Raw genomic sequence first — 19,492 nt, forward strand, 5'->3', positions numbered from 1 at the left:
CATCTTTTATTTTATGTATAGGGGGCAGTAAGTGAGGTCTCTGCAGAATGCAGTGGTACTGATGAATGCCTTACATGCACAACTGGAAGTGGTCGTATGCTTTTTGATCCTTATAGTTAGAACTAGCTTATATTATTAAACAGCACTCTTCTGTTGGACCTGCTAAATGAGGGTTGATCTGTGCTTCAGTATTAGAAGTGTAAACAGAAGAAAATGTTCTTCCATTAATTTGAGGTGTTGAGAAGTGGGATTGCATTTGTAGCTTACTTGGGTATGTAAATAAGTGATAAATATAAACTGGTTTTTATGTATGTTCCAGGAGTGGTCTTCTGAACTTTTGTGCTGTGGCAATGGCCCTGAATGATCTTGATTACAGAGCCCTTGGAATTAGAATTGACAGTGGTGATCTTGCATACCTTTCTAAGCTGGCACGATCAACTTTTGAGAAAGTGGCACATCAGTAAGAACTTATAATTTCTTTCATGAATATTTTAAATATGTATGTTAGATGTATTTCTGAGAACTAAATAGAAACGTTTTAATTGTTTGGACTCTGAAACAACGTCTTCTTGTACATTTGTTCACCTGCTCACCTCTGAACATTATACACCATTGTCTTACAGTTCCTTCACTCATTACATTTTCGCCATAAACCATTGCACATAATTTACAATGGATTTCCGCAGCACTCATGTTTTTAATACGAAGAAAGTGGATAATAGTGTAAATTTTACAGCTGGCAGGATTATCAATCACAGGACATATAACTCACTCTGTGGAGACAAGAACAAACACTAGGTGTTTATAAGGTTTATTTTGGACTCTATCCATCGTCTGATATATATAAGACAAAAAACCACAATGTTTCGGAGACTGGATCTGTCTCCGTCCTCAGGTGGATGGGGGAAGATAGACCTACTCAATTGGGTTTGTTAGAAAGAGTCACTGGAACTGGATCAGTTATGTGATCATTTACAAGGCAGTGAGTCATATGATGCTACCTCATATGTGTAAGCTGTTCCCAATTCCTGCATTAGTTGCCTAAAATAAATGGTTACTTCTCAAATAGCCCCTGTATTAATGAGGTTTTGTTGATGAAAAAGAAGGATGAAGTAACTGATCAGTGTTGTGTTGATTTTCTGTTAGTAATCCATGTTGAGTGGCATTACATTTTATATCACTTTCCTTTCGTCATTTACACTCCCCTTTTCTGGCAGTCTTAATGCTGGTAATTTTTTATATGTAACACAGGCCTTGTGCTTTATAGCAAATTTGAGTGTTTTACCATATGTTTAGATTCTGCAGTGATACCTAATGAATTTTTTAAACAGGAATAACAGTTCTTTTGACTCCGTCCATGTCATCAGAACATCGAACAGCAATTGATAAGACACATTTAGCCAGTTGTCAGAAGTTTTGAACATATAGCATGGCATTATATGAGGTGCCAACATCTTGTCACGGTCCCTTACCTTACAACTGAAATAAAATTTATGTGCTTTTCTGACAGGAGAGGAAAATGTTGCATTTCAGGTTTAAAATTGTAAGTCTCCATTCACATAACAAAAATTGATGGTTCTCAGGCTTAGGTTGGCCGCACACCAGCTGCGTCAAGACAAGCATCAAGACATGAGGCAAAAACCCAATTTTGCTTCATTTCTGAGTTGTCAACATGAAGCTGATGTCAGTATCATGACTCAGACCAGTATGCAGTGGTTTTCATGATCTCATTCCTTTCAACTGTGCTCCTTTCTTTGCGTCATGTCGCAGAAGTCTTGACTGTTACATATTTTGATGCATGTCGGTGTGCGGCATACCTAACACATCATTCTGGTATGAAACAATGCGTGAACTCATACAAAAAAATGAATCATGCAGAAGTTCCAAGCAATTAAGAAAAACCACAAATAAAATGCATGAAGTTTACCAAGTGAACTCAGCTGAGTAGCTAAGAGCATGAAGGCCTGTTACAGATTTGAACAAGTATTATTGGACGTGTTGTGAACTTGAACACATAAGCAGTGGAATGCAGAACCGTACCAAGCAGAGGAAGAGCAAGCAGCAGTACCCTCCCCCTACCTTCTCTAATCTAAATTCACATATCACCCAAATGATCTATTTTTATTTTTATTATGAACATAGGAAATATGTATAACTCACCTAAAAACATGTAACAAAAATATTATTAAATGATGAATTCATTAAATTTTTTATTAATTAGGAAAGCTAAAATTTATAATATATGTCAGCATCCTGTTGCAGGACACCAAATGCCAAAACACAGAAATTGAGAATAATCCCAACATACGTCAACAAGTACTCTTGACAAAAGTGGGCACAATGCAGTAGATTCTATAACAAAAATTTGCCTGCACATGGCCCTGTGAGGCCAAAACATATAGCCAGGCATAGAATATATATAAAATTTTAAGAACATTTTAACTGCCATGTTAATGAGTTGCATGTAAGTTTGGTGTCATATAAAATAAAAAGTGTGTTGCATTTTAGATGGAAGAGAAACTCTACAAATGAAGCTAAAATTGTCATTGTCATTGTCATTGTCGAGTTCAAAGATGTATTTCTTATGTTAATCATACATTCTGTTCTGTCATGGAGAAAAATTAAGCATTTTAAAGATATGCTGTAGGAAGTTGCATTGTGAGTACCGTGACCTAATTAGATTATCTTCCAGGTACAACATACCCTGGTTCGCTAAGCTCAAAATTGTGGCCTCAAATGACATAAATGAAGACACCATCCTAAGCCTCAATGAACAGGGACACAAGATTGACTGTTTTGGAATTGGCACGCATCTTGGTATGTGCTCCATACGTTAGCCAGATAGCTACGAGTATAAGTAGTATAGGTTGTCTTTATAGCACAACCCTAACCTTGTAGAACGAGCAGAGTCAGATGATGCTGTGTAATTAGATGTTAATTGCATGCATGGAAGGAAGGAAGACCCTAGTGACAAGACTGTAAAGGCAAACCAGCTAGATGGAAATGACAGTTGGGTTGAGTTATGAATACTGTAGAATTTTCAGAAGCTGAACTGAAGCCCACATTGAATGTTTTATCTCAAATAATAGTCCTTCATTTCAAGTTGCTTGCTGGTTAGTTTACCATGCAGAGTTTGGAATCTTTGGTTTATTTATCTGTTCATGGTTTATTTAAAGATGCTGTCAGCAGCTCAGACTCCACAGCTTTGATGGTAGGAAGTTTAGTGAATAATTAATTATAAGGGATGATGGAAGTGTCTCTCCCTGCATTTGCCTGGAGAGACTGTGGAATAGCTTGAAAAATGTGTTCAGAGTAGATAGGAATCGGGCATCTTCCATGTGCAGGATGGAGGAGTAACTGCTTGATTGAGTCACCTTACTGAGTGGAAACGTTTTTGCCCTGGAAGTTACTGTGAGGTAAAATGTAACATATGTAAATAATTCAATAAAGTGCCCAGTTGTTATAATGGGAATTCTGAAATAATCAGTTTTCTCAAATATAGTGATCTTTAGTGATCTATGATTTTAATTTTTCAGTTAGTCATTTTAGAATTAAAATGTAATCATAACTCAGAATGATGAGAGACCATCAACACAATTATGTGGTTCTTGGACAATGACTGTTTTGTGCTATGTTGTAATGTTTAGAGAATTTTGCTGTCATTCTTTTTAACATGAACTGTGCAAGAATTTATATTGCAGATTTTAATACAGGAGAATATGCGAAGAATTAGTTACCATATTAATTCAAATAAAAGATGCACATTTTTTACATTCTTTCCTGTTGAAAAGTTGAGGTGCATCTTAAATTTGAGGAAGTATTCACTACTTTGAAAATTGTCCACAGGGTAGCCTGGAAAGAACCCAGTGTAAACACATTCAGAGTGAGTTATCAATCATCATCCCCCCACCTTCACCTATGAGTCAACCCCAAACTTTCAGTTCAGTCATTGCCTGACATTCTTATTGTTTAGGTTTCTGTCAGTTTTGCCCATGGAAAAGTGTTCTATATATGATGCCATATTCAAAAGAAAAGTTATTCTGTGTGCTGAAAATATGGGTGATTGTGCACCTGGTAGAAAGTATACGGTAAGTGAGGCATGTATATGTCATTGGCAAAGAATAAAAACAAAACTGTTTTCATGTCTGACAAATAATCTTTTTCTGGAACAAGGAAAGGGAGAAATACCGAGATTGATGCCTTTCTTTTACAGTATTTCAGAGATTATGACATAAAGGCTTACCATTAACTAGGGAAGCCCTAATGTCAAAAACAAAAGAATGTACTGGAAACAGTAAGCTACCTTTCAAGGCTACTTATGGATGGGATGAAAATTTTATGAAGAGAGAAAACCTATCATTATGATGAAGGACAAAAATTAGTCAAAACTTCCTTCTGAATTTGAAAATAAACTGATTGAATTTCAGCATTTTATTATTGAACTATGCTGAAGGAATAAGTATTTAAGTCAAATTGGCAATGCAGATGAAACTGCAGTTTTTTTGACATGCCTCGCAGTTATAACTTAAGTTTGAAAGAGGAAACCAAGTGGCAATGAAAACCACAGGCTCTGGAAAATTGTGTGTTACTGTCATGCTGTGTATAACCACAAATGCCAATAAATAACCACTATACATAATATTAAACACAGTTACAAAAGAAAATCTTTGCAGAGATTTTGGACCCAAAAAATACATGGATGACATCAGAGTTAAGGGAAGGCTGACTTGGATGTGTATGGGAACATCGGCTTGATGTATTATGAAAGCCACAGGGTATGCTTGAAATGGATGCTTTTTGTGGCCATCTCACTGATAGAATCTGAAATAGGTTAAGGAACAAAAACACTGATCTAATGATAATTACTAGAGGCATGACAAGTCAATTACATCCACTTGATGTGTCAATTGACAAACAATTCAGGCATCTTGTCCATAAACACTGTGATGCCTGGCTGAATAAAGACAACCATATATTGACACCTAGTGGCAAAATGGAAAGAGCATCAGTGTCATTAATAGTGGAGTGGATATCAAAAGCTTGGAAAGAAGTGCCAGTCAGTATTGTCCCCAAATCGTTTTGAAAGTGCTGTTTGTCTAATGCAAAAGATGGAAAGTAAGATGACTTTTTTTGGGATAACAGTGAACAAAGTGGCAAAGGTGCATCATCTTCAGAAGATGAAAGTGCAACTGAAGGACCATTGGACGAACTTTCTGATTAAATAAAAAAGATAGAAAGGAATACACATGTAGTGAAAACTTTAAATTTCCATCTTATTCATTACTTTTCACTTTAAATGTGTTCTAAATATTTTTTTATTTTAATTGATATATTCTGAGTAAACTGATCGACATAAATACACCTTTCTAATTGTATTTTAAAACCCTCATTTAAAAATTGGATGTCTTAAATTTCAGGGTGTCTTATGTTCAGGTAATATGGTATATGAAAATTAGTTTCAGACAAAGTGGAAAACTCTGTATGGTTACTGAGAAGATTATAAAGTAAAGGAACTGGTTCTCTTTCCTCTATCCCTTCTCTTTAGGCCTTCATTGTATCTGCACTTATCTCATTGTTTTCTGTTCATTTCTTCTTCATCTGTTATTTAAATTCACACACACACTTAACTTTTATTTAAGAGCAATGTTTCACTTTTTCATGACCAATAAAATGTGAGAGTGATTTTTCATATTAGTACTCTTTATGCAAGAATTTGGAGGGCATTGTGGATCACTTATTGATAATCTCCAAGGAAGGAGTGAGGAAAACAGTTCACCATTTTGATCTGAACGGTACTTCTCTGATTAAAATTCAAACTGGTAACCACCCAGATACAGCTCAGCAGATCTGTCTTCTCAGTTGTGACTTATTGTGAAATTGCCATGAAGGTGAAAACTGCAGTAAATATCCCACTGATATGTTGGGATTTTGGACTTTATCCATCATCCTGGTTTTTAAGATAACAAATAAAAACACGACGTTTCGGAAACTGGATCTGTTTCCGTCCTCAGGTGAAGGAAAACACCTATTCAGTTGGGTCCCTTAGAAAGAGCTAGCCTCAATCACTGGACNGATCCAGTTTCCGAAACGTCGTGTTTTTATTTGTTATCTTAAAAACCAGGACGATGGATAAAGTCCAAAATCCCAACATATCAGTGTGTTATACACCATTGTCAGAATCCTATAGTAACTGCAGTAAATATCATTTATTTCTGGAGACATCTAAAAATGAAGCAATTCTAGCTTATTTTAAGTGACATCTTTGCCCAAGAATCACATAATTTGTTCTTTTTATGTTGTAAAATGTTTAATTTATTTGATTCACATAGGCTTGTTACATATTGCTCTCAGAAGTCATGATAACTGGTTGGAGTGGGTTTGATTGTAGTGACCTGTCAAAGGCAGCCAGCGCTTGGTGGAGTATACAAAATGGTGGAAATCAATGGCACACCTCGCATCAAGTTGAGTCAGGATGTGATGAAGGTGACAATGCCTGGAAAGAAGACAGCTTATCGTTTATATGGTGCTGATGGTAGGAGCTGTCAGATTTCATTAAAGATTGCTCAGAAATTATGATACATGAAATTGTATGTTGTACTTGTGGGTTCGATCCATTTGGGTGTGTTTAGTAATACATTTTCAGCTGGACAGTTATGTAGCATCAGATGGTTACAGTCATTATATGGAAAGTAGGATGAAGTCATGAAACATGATTTTTCTGAAGGAGAAACAACTTTAGTTGTTAGTGTTTGTTAACTTTTATGTACTGAAAGGGAACGCCAGTTCCCACAGTATTAGTTTCTAGCACATTGCCTTTTCTCTGTCCATTAAATGTATTTAGTGGCACTGAGAAATAAAATTGCACATTTTTTGCATACTGAATAGTAAGCTTCACTAGCCTAATATTTTCATATTCATATTTTTATTGGTTCCAGAAATCCACATTTTGCAATTCAGCCTCCAGATATAGAACAAGTCAAATTATTTGTATAAAAGTAAAATTTTGTTGTTAGAGAAATTTACTGCTGTTTAGTTGTGGGAGTGGAATGAGAGTTTAGTACTGCAGCCTCAGTTGGACCTATTGTGCCAGCTGTCAATGGTAGACAAGTGTAGAGCATTTGAGGAAAGGTAATTGACAGGGGAAACATGAACTGCTTGGATGAAATGCCTGTCTCAGTGCTACTTTGCCCACCACAAATCGTAGGTGGATTACTATGAAGATAACCCCAAGCTTCCATGGTGAGAAGCTGGAAACTAGCCACCTGGGCTATTGCACAGCCTAACTTAAGAGACAGTCTCTGATAAAAGTTGCAGTGGTGAGACTAGGACATTGGTTTTGTGTTTAAAGAGCATACACATTTTACCTGACACTCATTTCAGTTTGATGGCTCACCTGGTTATGCTTACATAAATGTAAATGAGCAGCCAAAAAAGATTTAATAATGATAATACTTTTCAAGACCTCTGTGTATAATATCTTTATACATACAGTAGTAACAGAAACAATCTGCTAGTATGAAGCAAAAATCACACCTGAATAAGTGGTGCAACACAGCATTGTCTCACTACTGGAACACTGGACAAGGGACTGCTGGTACACCAGTTCATTGCCAGTGAAAATGCTGAATTATAGAAATTTATGGTGTTGTATTACCATGAATAGGAAGTGTATGCCACAGGTCTTGTAGCGAACTCTGCAAATCAGACAGAAGCCTTGCCACAGAGTGGCATGATAAATGGGTTGTAACCTAGCAGCAATTCATGCAGACAGTACTGTAGGGGCAGTAAAAGTAGATCACTCCGCAGGTAAAAGGAAGAAAAGGTCACTTTGTGTAGACGAGTACAATCAAAATATGGACCTAGTAATCAAAAGAGGTGTCCAGATGAGCTTCGGTATCAGCTTGCAGATTTCCAGTTGAACTGGATCCATCAGATCCTTGAGGAGCACAGTGCTGCCAGAGAGTCACTGAAAGAAGGAAGACTATTAGATGTAGAAAGTCTACTGAGATTGACTGGCTGAATAAAGGTATTCTGTACCATAAGCAGAAAACAGCAGTCACCAAAAACAAGAATAAATAAATAAATGAACAAACATGTAAACGGCTGTTACTGCTACTGTACTTTTTAGAGCACTTTGAAATTCATACATTTATTAATGCATGTTGTAGGTCATGCACTGATAGATCTGTTGATGCGGTCAGTAGAGCCAGCACCACAGGTTGGGCAGAAGGTTCTGTGCAGGCATCCATTCCAGGAATCAAAGCGAGCATATGTCATTCCAACGCATGTAGAGCCTCTGTATAAGGTGCGTCCTATGCATACCATGGAAGTTGCATGGTTACATTACCTGGCACCAAAGTAATATTGTTATTACATTATTTATACATTTTAAACATGTTATGTTTACTGTTTTTTTCTTATTTTATATAATCTATTTTTTTTTTCACTGTGATTCCCATTTCATGTTTCTTGTATGTGTTTGAAATTTGATCTCACTCGAAGGGAAGAATATAGGTTAAGGTATCTATTTATTATTATTATTATTATTATTATTATTATTATTTGTAGGGGGTGGGTTTCCCCATGTACTGCGACTAGTTGTTAATCTATTGTGCGTCCCCCTTTTAATTATTCTACTAGTCTCCATGCCCTTCCAGTACTGGTGCTCGCTATCAGCCCCGTTCTGCCAGCGAGGTCGGCCACCTCTCTGGCAGTGGTCCCCGATACTTCCCCATCTACTGGAGGAATTGGAAACTACTTGGGCAGCAAACTTTGCCTAATATTGCTCAGAGGTCTCCTTGAGACATGAGGATCTTTTATGTGCTGTAAATCTATGACATGGGACACACGGCTTAAAGTCCCTCCTGGAGGACTTGTTCCCTGAATTTTTCTGCCCTTAAAATTCCACAACCTCCACCTGGTTTGAACCCATGTACCTTGAGTCATGAGGTGGGAATGTTACCCCTAGACTATGGAGGCCGCTTTAAGGTATCTAAGTAGAGGGTGCAGAGGACAGAGAGAGAGAGTAACAGGAAATTGGAAAGAATTAAATATTGACAAGCTTCATAAAACGTAGTCTTCAACATATATTATTAGATCAATCAGAGTAAGTGGGTTGGGCATGTAGTAGGAGTGAGACAGAGGAGAAATGTACACAGTATATTGGTCAGAAAAACTGAAGGGAAGAGAATACTTAGGAGACCTAGGAGTAGATGAAAGGGTCTGTTAAAATGGTTTTGCAAGCAGTATGGTTTAAGGATGTAAAGCTTATTCATCTGTCTCAGGATATTGTCTAGTGGCAGGCTGTTGTGAGCTCAGTAATGCCTTTGAGTTCCATAGAAGGCATGGAATTTCTTGACTAGCTGAACAGCTGTTAGCTTCTCAAGAAGAAATTTGCTCCATGGAGTCTTGTCAGGCAGTTTTCTATGCAATTTCCTCATTTTATCAGAATTCAGGTAGACAGGGATTTGGTCCAATGTATTCAACTTTCATTATGGGGATATTAACATGGGGTAAGATGCTCCTTTGTCACTCATCTCCAAGGGCCCAGCTGGTACTGTATGCAAGCATTGAGGATGTGAATAAGATCTGAAAGTTTGTGACAATGGTACATGAGTACAGCTATCATGTTTTGGACATTATCCATTGTCTTGTCTGTATCTAAAAACCGTCCTGTTAATTTTTCAAAACACAACGTTTCAGAGGCTGGATTTTGTCTCCATCTTCAGGCAAAACCTACTCAGTTGGGCCCAGTTGATAGAGTTGGTCCCCATCTCCAGACAACTGTGCTATCTCCAAGATAGGAAACATAAACACAACACAAACCATCTACAAGAGCTAAGAAACCATTAGATTATTAAAACTCCACATGTATGAGGCCTTGCACCAGAGAGGTATCTCAATTGAAATCATCATTGGAAACAAGCAGTACTCCTTATGGTACCAGCAAAAGAAAAACAAATTTTTCACACTCAAACTACACTTGATGAAGTTGTAGTTTCTTGACTTCTGCTGTGATAACGGGTCCAGATGCGAGAGATGTCCAAACTGGGTTGACTGATCAGATGGTCCAGCAGAGACAAATGGGCTTATTCCTTGTATTTCCTATATGTGGTGTGGGCTCAATCATCAAGACCTTCGCTTCATTCAAGCATATTTTGTGGCCTTTCTTGTATGCATGTTGGGTGAATTTTGATGTTTCCAGCAAACTCCGGGTCAGGTTATATTTGTGATCCTTAATGTGTACTTCTAAAGGTCTAAATATTAGTCCAGGAAGGGTTTTGTAAATGATAATGGCAGCAAGACTGGATTAAGATTTTAGAAGGCCTCGAGCAAGTATTTCATTTTCTCCATCTCTGCCTTTAATCCAACTTTGAATGGGAGGGATAATGTCTCTGCAATAAATTGTACAGGCAAGTTATGTGACACTGTGTACTGCTATTTCTTCTCTAACAGAATTTGCAATCCCAGGCTAATGAAGAATGCTGTTTCAAAAGCGTGGCACATTAACTAGGGATGTGACTGCACCTAACTGCCTGCAGTTAGCTACTACTGCGTTGCACTGCTGTTTCGATAGGGACAGTATCTGTTCATAGCATTTGACAAGCTACAGAATTAGGCATGTGTGAGAATGGCTTTAAGTTTCAGATGAGAATTTGAAAACATTTTAAGAATTGAGAAAAGAATAACAGTTTTATATGCTAGATACAATTTTTCACCATAATTGCAATTTATAACGAAGTTTTAGAGCCATGTCCTTTTTCATTTTGGGCAGAAAGAGGCAGGGAGAGACGGATTTTTTGATAGGTTGATTTGTACTTGGGCTGTTAACTGTTATTCGTATGGATTGTGTAGTTTGCATGCTGCTCTGCAGAGCAAAGGTGGTTCTCAAATTTTTGAGAAAAAACATCATTAAAAATGAGATATTTTTTCTCACCTTGATCCTAGAATTTCAAGACACACATTCAGAGCATGAATATAATCAGTAGGTCCAATTCAAGATAAAAATGTTTCAGAAGTTATAAATTTTACCGGTAATTGCCAGTGTTACACTGAAGCTGGGCTGGGTTTGACATGTTAATGATGGCAGCAAGAAATGATTTGGAACATTGACTGGTAAAAACTTGTGGTAGAAGAACACTTGGAATACCAAAATAGATGGGAAGATTGTATATATTAAACTGGTTTATGTATATATGGGTTATGAAGCTGTGAATTGGATTGAACTGTCCAAGGAGACAGTCCTGTGGTGGGTTTGATGATAAATGCAGTTTCATTAGAAGGAAATTTCTTGAGCAGTTAAACATCGTATTCAGTTGCTCATGGCAGTTGTGCCAGAGAGTTAATAATACATACAAAAGTGTGAAAGATGAGGACGTGACAGAGTATGTTTTTATTTATAGGTCTACTGGCAGAATGGGAAAGTTTGTTGTCATCTACCTGGCTTGGAAGAAATTCGTGAGAAAGTTAGAACTTCATTGGACAGCCTACGCAATGATCACAAGCGAAACCTCAATCCCACACCATACAAGGTATTTTGCAAATATTTTAAAGCATGTGTAAATTCTGCATAAGTTTAAAGGATGAGAATTTTCTACATATCTTCAAACTTTTAATGGTGGCAGTGCCATTGATGATTTGGAGAAGTTTATCACATGACTGCATTACTATTCTTGCAGTAAAAAACCTTGGTGGGAGTCCCAGTGATGCTGTAGTGGTTGGTCTGTAGAGTGGGGTGAGGGTACCGAGGTATACTCTCAAAGGGATCATTATGTAGGTTTTAGCAGTTGAAATTCATTTTTTGAAACAGTACATGTGGAATTCTTTCTGTAGATAATCCACCACCTTGTAAATTTTGTCTGATTTGAGTAATGGCATGAAGTATTCAAGAGATTTGTCAAAGCTGATCCTTGGTAAATACATGTTTGAAAAATTTGTACCTCTCTGGCCAGTCTTCTGAAAAGTGATGTCTGAGTTCTGTTTTTTATTTATATCCATGTTCACAATGACACCAGCAATTGCTTTGAGATTTCCTCAGTTGAAGTTGTCTGGATGCGTCTTTGTTGCAGTGCTGTATGGGTTTGAATTTTCTCTTTTACATAATTATTTGTTTTGCCGAGGATATGTAATAGCAGTAAACAAAGAAAAATATTCTACAAACTGTTAACTGGAATTTCCTAATTCGTGTCTGCAATAAGAAGTTGCCAGTGTGAAAAATGCCAAACATATGACCACAGGGGTTAATTATGACAATGTCTTTTATTTGTAAAATATTTTAATTGATTTTAGTGTGAGCCAGTAATGGTACAGTAAGATAAGGCTTATGTACGAGTAAAATGTTGGCAGAAGGTTCTCTAATCAGTGATGGAGAGGATGTACATTGTTTCAGCCATCATTTGAAAGTGTTTACAGTCTGGCTTGCTTGGGCCATTCTGCATGAGAATGTTCATGAAATGACCAGATTTATTAGACAGGGAATAGCCAAAAGAGCCAGCTATTGGTCCTGTACCTTAACACATACCTCCTGAATCAATTACTACTTTGCAGAGCTATGAGTTTCATTTTCTGTAAACCTGTGAAGACACTTTCATTGTCTGCTCACAACTACATGGAACCCAACAATTACATTACCATACTTCATTGCATACTTCACATATATTATCTTTTCCAAAATGTGTTGACCAAAATAATGTGAACCTTAGTTACACAAGGATTTTATGAAGACAGTATATCACAGAGAACACCAAAGCCTGTGTGATCAGTCCATGAAACTTGGATAGGCCCTATACACAGTTAATCAGTGTGGTTTTTTAGCATGTGGTGTATGTAATTATGTTCTATTCCATAACAGTTTCATAAAACTTCCACGGTTATACAGCCCACCATTACAACACTAAGTGATAATGGGCCAGTGAAAAGATGGCTGTTTTCATTAATGACAGCAGCTGCTGTGCTCCAGTTAATATCCATTGCCCACCACAAGTCAATGCTGTCCATATCCTCCAACTTATCGTTCACTCTTTACTATTTATTTTGCACTGGTACTGCCATTACCAGCCAACCTCAGAAATATGTTACTAAAGTTACCTCCATATTCATTCTGCATGGTGAAACACTAGAAGTATTTGTTGGATTAGCCCTTACTGACAAAATAAGTACAATATTTTCTATTGTAAATGCTGGGTTTATCTAATTATTTTAAGCATAGGTACAGATATGCTTATATGACTAGAATGAGCAACGTTGTCTTGCCTGGCTTTCTACACAGTCTCTCTTGAATGGTCCATTCTTCTCCACTTATGTGCTAGTGACCACTGCCATGTAATTCACATTTCTATACCATCTAAAACCAGATCTCAACATTTTATTTTAGATGGTGACTTTCTTTGAACAGATGATTTTCATGTCCATAGCGAAATTAAATATTTTGCAAGGACTGTTGTGTGAGCCACTTTCTGTCACATCCTCCAATTGTCTGCCAGATGATGTTGCCTGCCTTTCTCTGGATCATGGATGAATGAATGCTGAAACACCATTTTTGCTTTGAAAACAGCTGTGAAATGCTTTCATTCCCACCCCACACATGAAACTTATATTCTTGAGATATCTCCATGCTAAACACAGTGTTTTGTGATAAAGCTAAGCACACATCATGGAAAACTTTTGTTTCTAGGTTGAGAAGGGGAGTGCATGTTCAGGTATCTTGTGGAACTAACTGTGGCATATGACATGTACATACAGTCACACCTTCATACCTGGCATAGTGCCATCATTACATATCAGGCAGATGGTGGCTACATGTTTATAATGATTTATAATCTTGTGTCCATAAAACAGTACAGAAACACAGAGATATTGGGTTTTCAGACTGTATCCATCGTCCTGTTTTTTTTTAAGATAACTAAGAAAAACACGACGTTTTGGAAACTGGATCTATTTCTGTCCTCAGGTGAGGGAAAAACACCTATTCTGTTGGGTCCCTTAGAAAGAGCTAGCCTCAATCACTGGACCCACTGTTTTTCCCTCACCTGAGGACAGAAACAGATCCAGTTTCCGAAACGTCGTGTTTTTCTTAGTTATCTTAAAAGAAACCAGGACAATGGATAAAGTCCAAAAACCCAATATCTCTGTGTGTTATACACCGTTGTCAGAATCCTATAGTAACTACTAACACAGAAACACTTGTGCATAATTTCTCTTCTCAGGTCATAGTATAACTGTGTAATGTTCCATTCAGTATGGGCAAACTAGTAGCGATATTTGAACACCATTTTAACACATCACCTTGTCCCGTAGTATATATACCAAATGCTTTCTCGTCTTCACGTACAGACATTGAGGTTCTGCTGCCCATCTGTAACTATATATGGACAGAAATCAATTCCAGCTCCATGGAGAGAAGCAGTTGTTACCCAGATTTCAAAATCTGATAGGGACTAGTCTCTAACAGCTGGTTACAAGCCCATAATTTGTACTGGTGGTACCTGAAGACTAGGCAACCCATGGTAAATGATGAATTACATGGATTCTTAAGAGTAAAAACTTTCCTCCAAATTCCTAGTAGGGACTTTGATGCTGTATATCCACTCTTGGTTACCTGGTGAACCTGGAGCAGTGTTGTATCTCATAAGTCTTGGGGTGGAGACCAGAAGGTAATGCTCTGATTTTGCCATGCATTAATCTGCTCCCAAATTAACAATGACAGCTTCATGTGCAGAACCACGTAAATTTTAAACTTCCCATCATGGATATGGTCAATAACACTGGAATTTGTTTTTTCCACTGGTGTCTTCCATACCAGCCACACTTCTTCAGTCTGTTGTGTGAAATCCGTAGACCCTCTATCTCTCTTGCAGCAGAAGCTTTCGTCCAGCACAGAAAACTTGAATTAGACCATAGCACCTCTTGACTTGTGGCTGTAGGCCTTCATCAACTTCTGGGGTGAATTCAGATACACTTTCATGCGTAATGCTGAGTAGACTTTTGACTACTGCAGCTTGGCAGAATATTCCTTAGACCTGCATTCCTTGATTCATGAAACATGTGAGAGGCATAACATCTTCCCTTAACTATTGCCATTATTTTGCAGAATTCAACTGGCTGTGTCTTTGTCTTTGAAGATTGGATTTTCTCTTATTATCCACACAGCTTCAGTAGTATTTATGTGACTAAATAATGCCAGACTGTTATATTTTACTAAGGATTTGTCCACACTGGCATGCTTCGTGGTGAAGCTGCCAATACAGCTGCTAAAGAAGCAGCAGTCATGCACAGAAACCTGACATTTGAATAACCTCAAGGCATTGGTGTTCATGACTGCCATCTTACAGCTGTTTATTCTACCTGGCAAGTTGATTAGACCCATATACAGCACAACAGATTGTTAGGTGTGAAACCATCTGTTCACATGTGGCAGTCTTCACCTCTATCAGGATAGAAAGTCATACTCACACACCTTTGGCTAGGTCTCACACATCTAACACATGGACATTTACTGCATGGTGACCTGACACCTATCTGTACACAGTGTGGTATATACCCCTTACTATTTTACATATCCTGGTGGAATGCCCATGTTATGATGAAGACCATCTTACATTTTATCTTCATGGTACATACATGACATTTTTGGAGATGATCATCCTACCCCATATGTAACATTCTTACAAATGTCAGATAAAGAGTAGTGGCAACACCTCTATAGTTCTGAAATGACTTTATTACCTGAGGTAAACACACTTACATTCCTTCAATATAATCGCCCTCCATGTGTACCACCTTCTGCCAAGTTTGTGAAAGGTGTTGTACACCATCAGCGCATCCACTTCTGTTGATGTCCAGCAGTGACCGCCCTGCAGCACGAATAATCTCCTCTCTTGTGTTGTAACGTGTCCCTCGCAGTGTTCTTTCATTCTGGCAAAGAGATCATAATCGCACACACCCATATCGGGTGAGTATGGCAATGTTGCAGTATCTCCCATTGCCAGTGACAAAGGGGATCCTTGACAGCATCAGCAGTGTGATACCTTGCATTGTCATGAAGGATGATGAGGTTCGTTGCCAACAAGTGTCGTTGCTTTCGCCTGAGTGCTGGACAAAGATGTTTATGCAGGAAATTGCAGTAGTAGGCAGAGTTTACTGTCTGTCATTGAGGTACAGTGTGGCGCAGTGTCACTCCATCAGTGTCATATGCCATAATGAACATCGCCTTCAGATTACTCTGTGTAGGGTGCACTTTCTTTGGACAAGGAGAGCCAGGATGCTTCCATTCATTTGATTGTCGCTTCAACTGTGGTTTGTATGAGCAAGCCCAAGTTTCGTCCAGATTGACAATCCTTCCAAGGAAGTCATCACCTTCCCTCTGGTACCGGTCCAACAACTCCTGTGCAGTTGCATAACGTTGCCATTGTTCAACCTCGGACATTGTATAGGGTACCCAACACGCTGCAATTTTGCGGTATCCAAGAATATCATGCAGATTGTGGTGCATGGTTTTGTGACATATGCCTACCTCACTAGCTAACTCCCTCGCAGCCCATCGATGATCGACATCCAGCAAAGAAACAAGAAGCTGAATTGCGTGGTTGTCAACTTGGGGTTATCTTGAACGATGGTTGTCCTGAATGGCATCCCTCCCTTCATGGAACAATTTCACCCATCGTGCCACTGTGCGATATGGCAAAGCAGCATCACCACGTGCTTCTCGCAGTCCGTGATAACAGTTTTGTGCACTACGACCTCGTGCAACTTCAATTTTTATCCAGGAGTGATGTTTTTGTTTTATAAACATGTTGTTTGGGTGCTTGAACTGGGCTCCTGCTCTTCAAGACAATGCACAATGAAATTCAGTGAAACACAACAAGAGCCAAGAGCCACTCACTGCACTACTTCAACTGAACTTCTGCTATCAGCTACAGATGGTGCTAGTGCCACCTGACGCACATCTTTCATGTTCCAGCGGTGTTGCCACTACTTTTTATCCAACCCTTTTACATTCCTTAATTTCAGACCCATTAAGTAGTTCATGGTGTTTATAAAAATCCATGTTATATTCATATTATTGTAGGACCTTGGTTACAGGCTCATGCACTATTATCCTGTTTTAATTCAGTTTTCATTGTCTACAATTAGAACTTTTTCTGACAATATATCTCTTACTCCTCTTTACAGTGAGACAGATCTACATTATATTTAATTTTGAACTCAGGTAGTTGAGTTCATAACTTAAATTTTATTTAGGGCACATAGCCCCTGCCCTTACCTCCCCCTAAGACACACTCACTTACTCACAAAACTATTACAAACAGTGAGTTCAAACATGCCCCAAACTGTATTTGTGCTACTGTCCCATTCAGACTCTGATGTCAAATTTACCATGCTGAATAGTGGAATGTGAAAATAAAGTTGTCCCTTTAGTCACACATCATGCCATGAAGACTTTGGGGGGAGGGTATATAAAGCTCCACTCATTCTTAAACTTTACGCTAGGCACAGGTTAATGGTAAGCTTTATGTTCCAGCTACTATACCCATGAAGATGGAACCCTTGAACATATTTAATAGGAGGGCTGATGAGCCCTAGGTGGACTATGATGATATTCAGAGATTCATTTTGTCTTAATTTTTAAAAAGAGGAGGAGAGTGCATGAATTGTTTGATGTGAATTACATGAAATATTCATTGAAGTGTAATACTGGAAACAGAAACAGCTTTTGTATGTTCCATGTATGGTATTTGTGCATAATATTCTATTGGAGGTGTAAGTGTTGTGGGATCACTTTCAATGATCTGAGCAAGATAGTTCATAATGCTAAGATTTCTAGAGGAATAAGATTGAAATGTTTTGACATATACCTGAAACATAGCTCTGTCATATAGTGACTAGTTATGGGCTGGACGACCAAGGGGTCGGAGTTCAAGTCCCAGTGGGGGTAAGAATTTTCTCTTCTCCAAGTCCAGACTGGCTCTGGGGTCCACCCAACCTCCTATCCAATGTGTACCAGGGGCTCTTTTCCTGGGAGTAAAGCTGCTGGAGCCTAAAGCTGACCACTCACCTCCAACTAGTGCCGAGGTCAAGAAAAAATGGATCTATACATCCACTTCCCCATATGCCTTTGTGGTGTAGTGCTTAATTGGTTAAGCACAGGGACTACTTTACATTTTACCTGAAGCAGAAAATATTGTTTCGTGACCCATCTAAATGAATTGGCTCTCAGGCTGAGTGGAAGTTCTCATTGTGCAGTTTGAGTGTGATTATTCTCCTGGCTGCCAGGTATCGGTGAGTGACAATCTGTACCACTTCATCCATGAACTGTGGCTCCAGAATGCACCCATTGGAGAGCTGTCTTGAGGCTAACTTCATGCAGTGCAGTAACAAGTGATGTAATGTAACACCCTAGTAAATCCAAAGTTGCATTGTACTGCCCAGGACTCATTGTTTGTTGGGGGAAAGAATAAACCCTACATCCACTAGGCCTACAGGATGAGGTTTGTCTGTTACTGAGATCATGTTACACTCATCTGGAGGGCTTTCTTTACTATTGTTTTATAAATGTTATAATTATTTAATTCTAAATTTACTCTACAAAATGGTAAGAGCATGGTATGCTAAACCTTTCATAACTTAATTTTATGAATAAGTAGTATAAGAAAGCTGCTGTAAAGTAAGACAGTGTTTTTGTTTTATTACATTTTACAGACTTGCATCTTACATAATTTTATTTTCACATGTCAGATTTTTTTAATGTTGAAGGGTGTTTGAATGAACAAGAGCACATCATAAGTCAAATTATCTAGTTATATGCACTTTGGGGAGCTGCTACGGCTGGCTCATTGTATCTGCTAGTGATTATAAAAGTTGCAGTGTTAATATGATGTTTCTCATGGTAAGTTCAGACTGTTGTAACATGGATCGTAGTATGAAGTCGTGATTCATTCTGGTCATGAATCTTGAATAAGTCTGTTATGCAAATGTACCACACTGTAATATAAAAAGGTGGGAATAATGGCTTATATGGCTCCGTTTGTGTGTTGTATTTTTTATATGATAGTTATGAAGTTAAAGGTATGCAGTACAATCTGTCTGGAACAGAACCTAATTTAAATGGAGATTCTGGCTTTATTGGGTATGTCTTCAGTCCTGAGAATATAGGGAGACAACTAATGTCAAATTGTGTCCCAAATGGAAATTGTTTAATATGGAAACAGAAATGGGACTAGTGGGAAAGTATAAAAGAAAGGCTTGAAAAGTGAAAAATAAAAGAAAAAAGAAGCTGATTGCTACTTGGTAACTATAGTGTACATATTTGACATGAATTTTTTAATTGGTTATTTTAATTGTCAGTTCAAGATGCCTGTGCTGTGTAGTTATGTAAAAGCAAGTATCAGTGTTGAATGGAAACCTGTTTGAGATGGAAATTTGTTTAAATTAAGGTTCTGTTGTTTTGAAATGCATTGATTATTCAGAAGTGGGAAAAATAAAGTTGTTCCTACTT

The 19,492-nt window shown here is 38.0% G+C and overlaps 1 protein-coding gene across 5 annotated transcripts in view; it reads left to right on the forward strand.

The window, feature by feature from the left end:
* Positions 1-19,246, forward strand: part of LOC111868832 (nicotinate phosphoribosyltransferase) — a 53,931-nt gene extending 34,685 nt beyond the window's left edge. For 2 of the 5 annotated variants that reach the window (XM_023859847.2, XM_023859848.2), the window contains exons 8-13: positions 320-460; positions 2,693-2,817; positions 6,389-6,532; positions 8,169-8,305; positions 11,403-11,531; positions 18,241-19,246. In XM_023859847.2, the coding sequence (XP_023715615.1) occupies positions 320-460; positions 2,693-2,817; positions 6,389-6,532; positions 8,169-8,305; positions 11,403-11,531; positions 18,241-18,348 (784 nt within the window). In that variant the 3' untranslated portion in view covers positions 18,349-19,246. Of the gene's footprint in view, positions 1-319; positions 461-2,692; positions 2,818-6,388; positions 6,533-8,168; positions 8,306-11,402; positions 11,532-17,518; positions 17,915-18,240 lie in introns of those variants that run through there. The other 3 variants (XM_023859849.2, XM_023859850.2, XM_023859853.2) reach the window with 2 other exon arrangements.
* The last annotated feature ends 246 nt before the right edge of the window (positions 19,247-19,492 follow it).

This window comes from Cryptotermes secundus, unplaced genomic scaffold, assembly GCF_002891405.2.
Source record: "Cryptotermes secundus unplaced genomic scaffold, Csec_1.0 scaffold305, whole genome shotgun sequence".
In the NCBI taxonomy this organism is placed as follows: Eukaryota; Metazoa; Arthropoda; class Insecta; order Blattodea; family Kalotermitidae; genus Cryptotermes; species Cryptotermes secundus.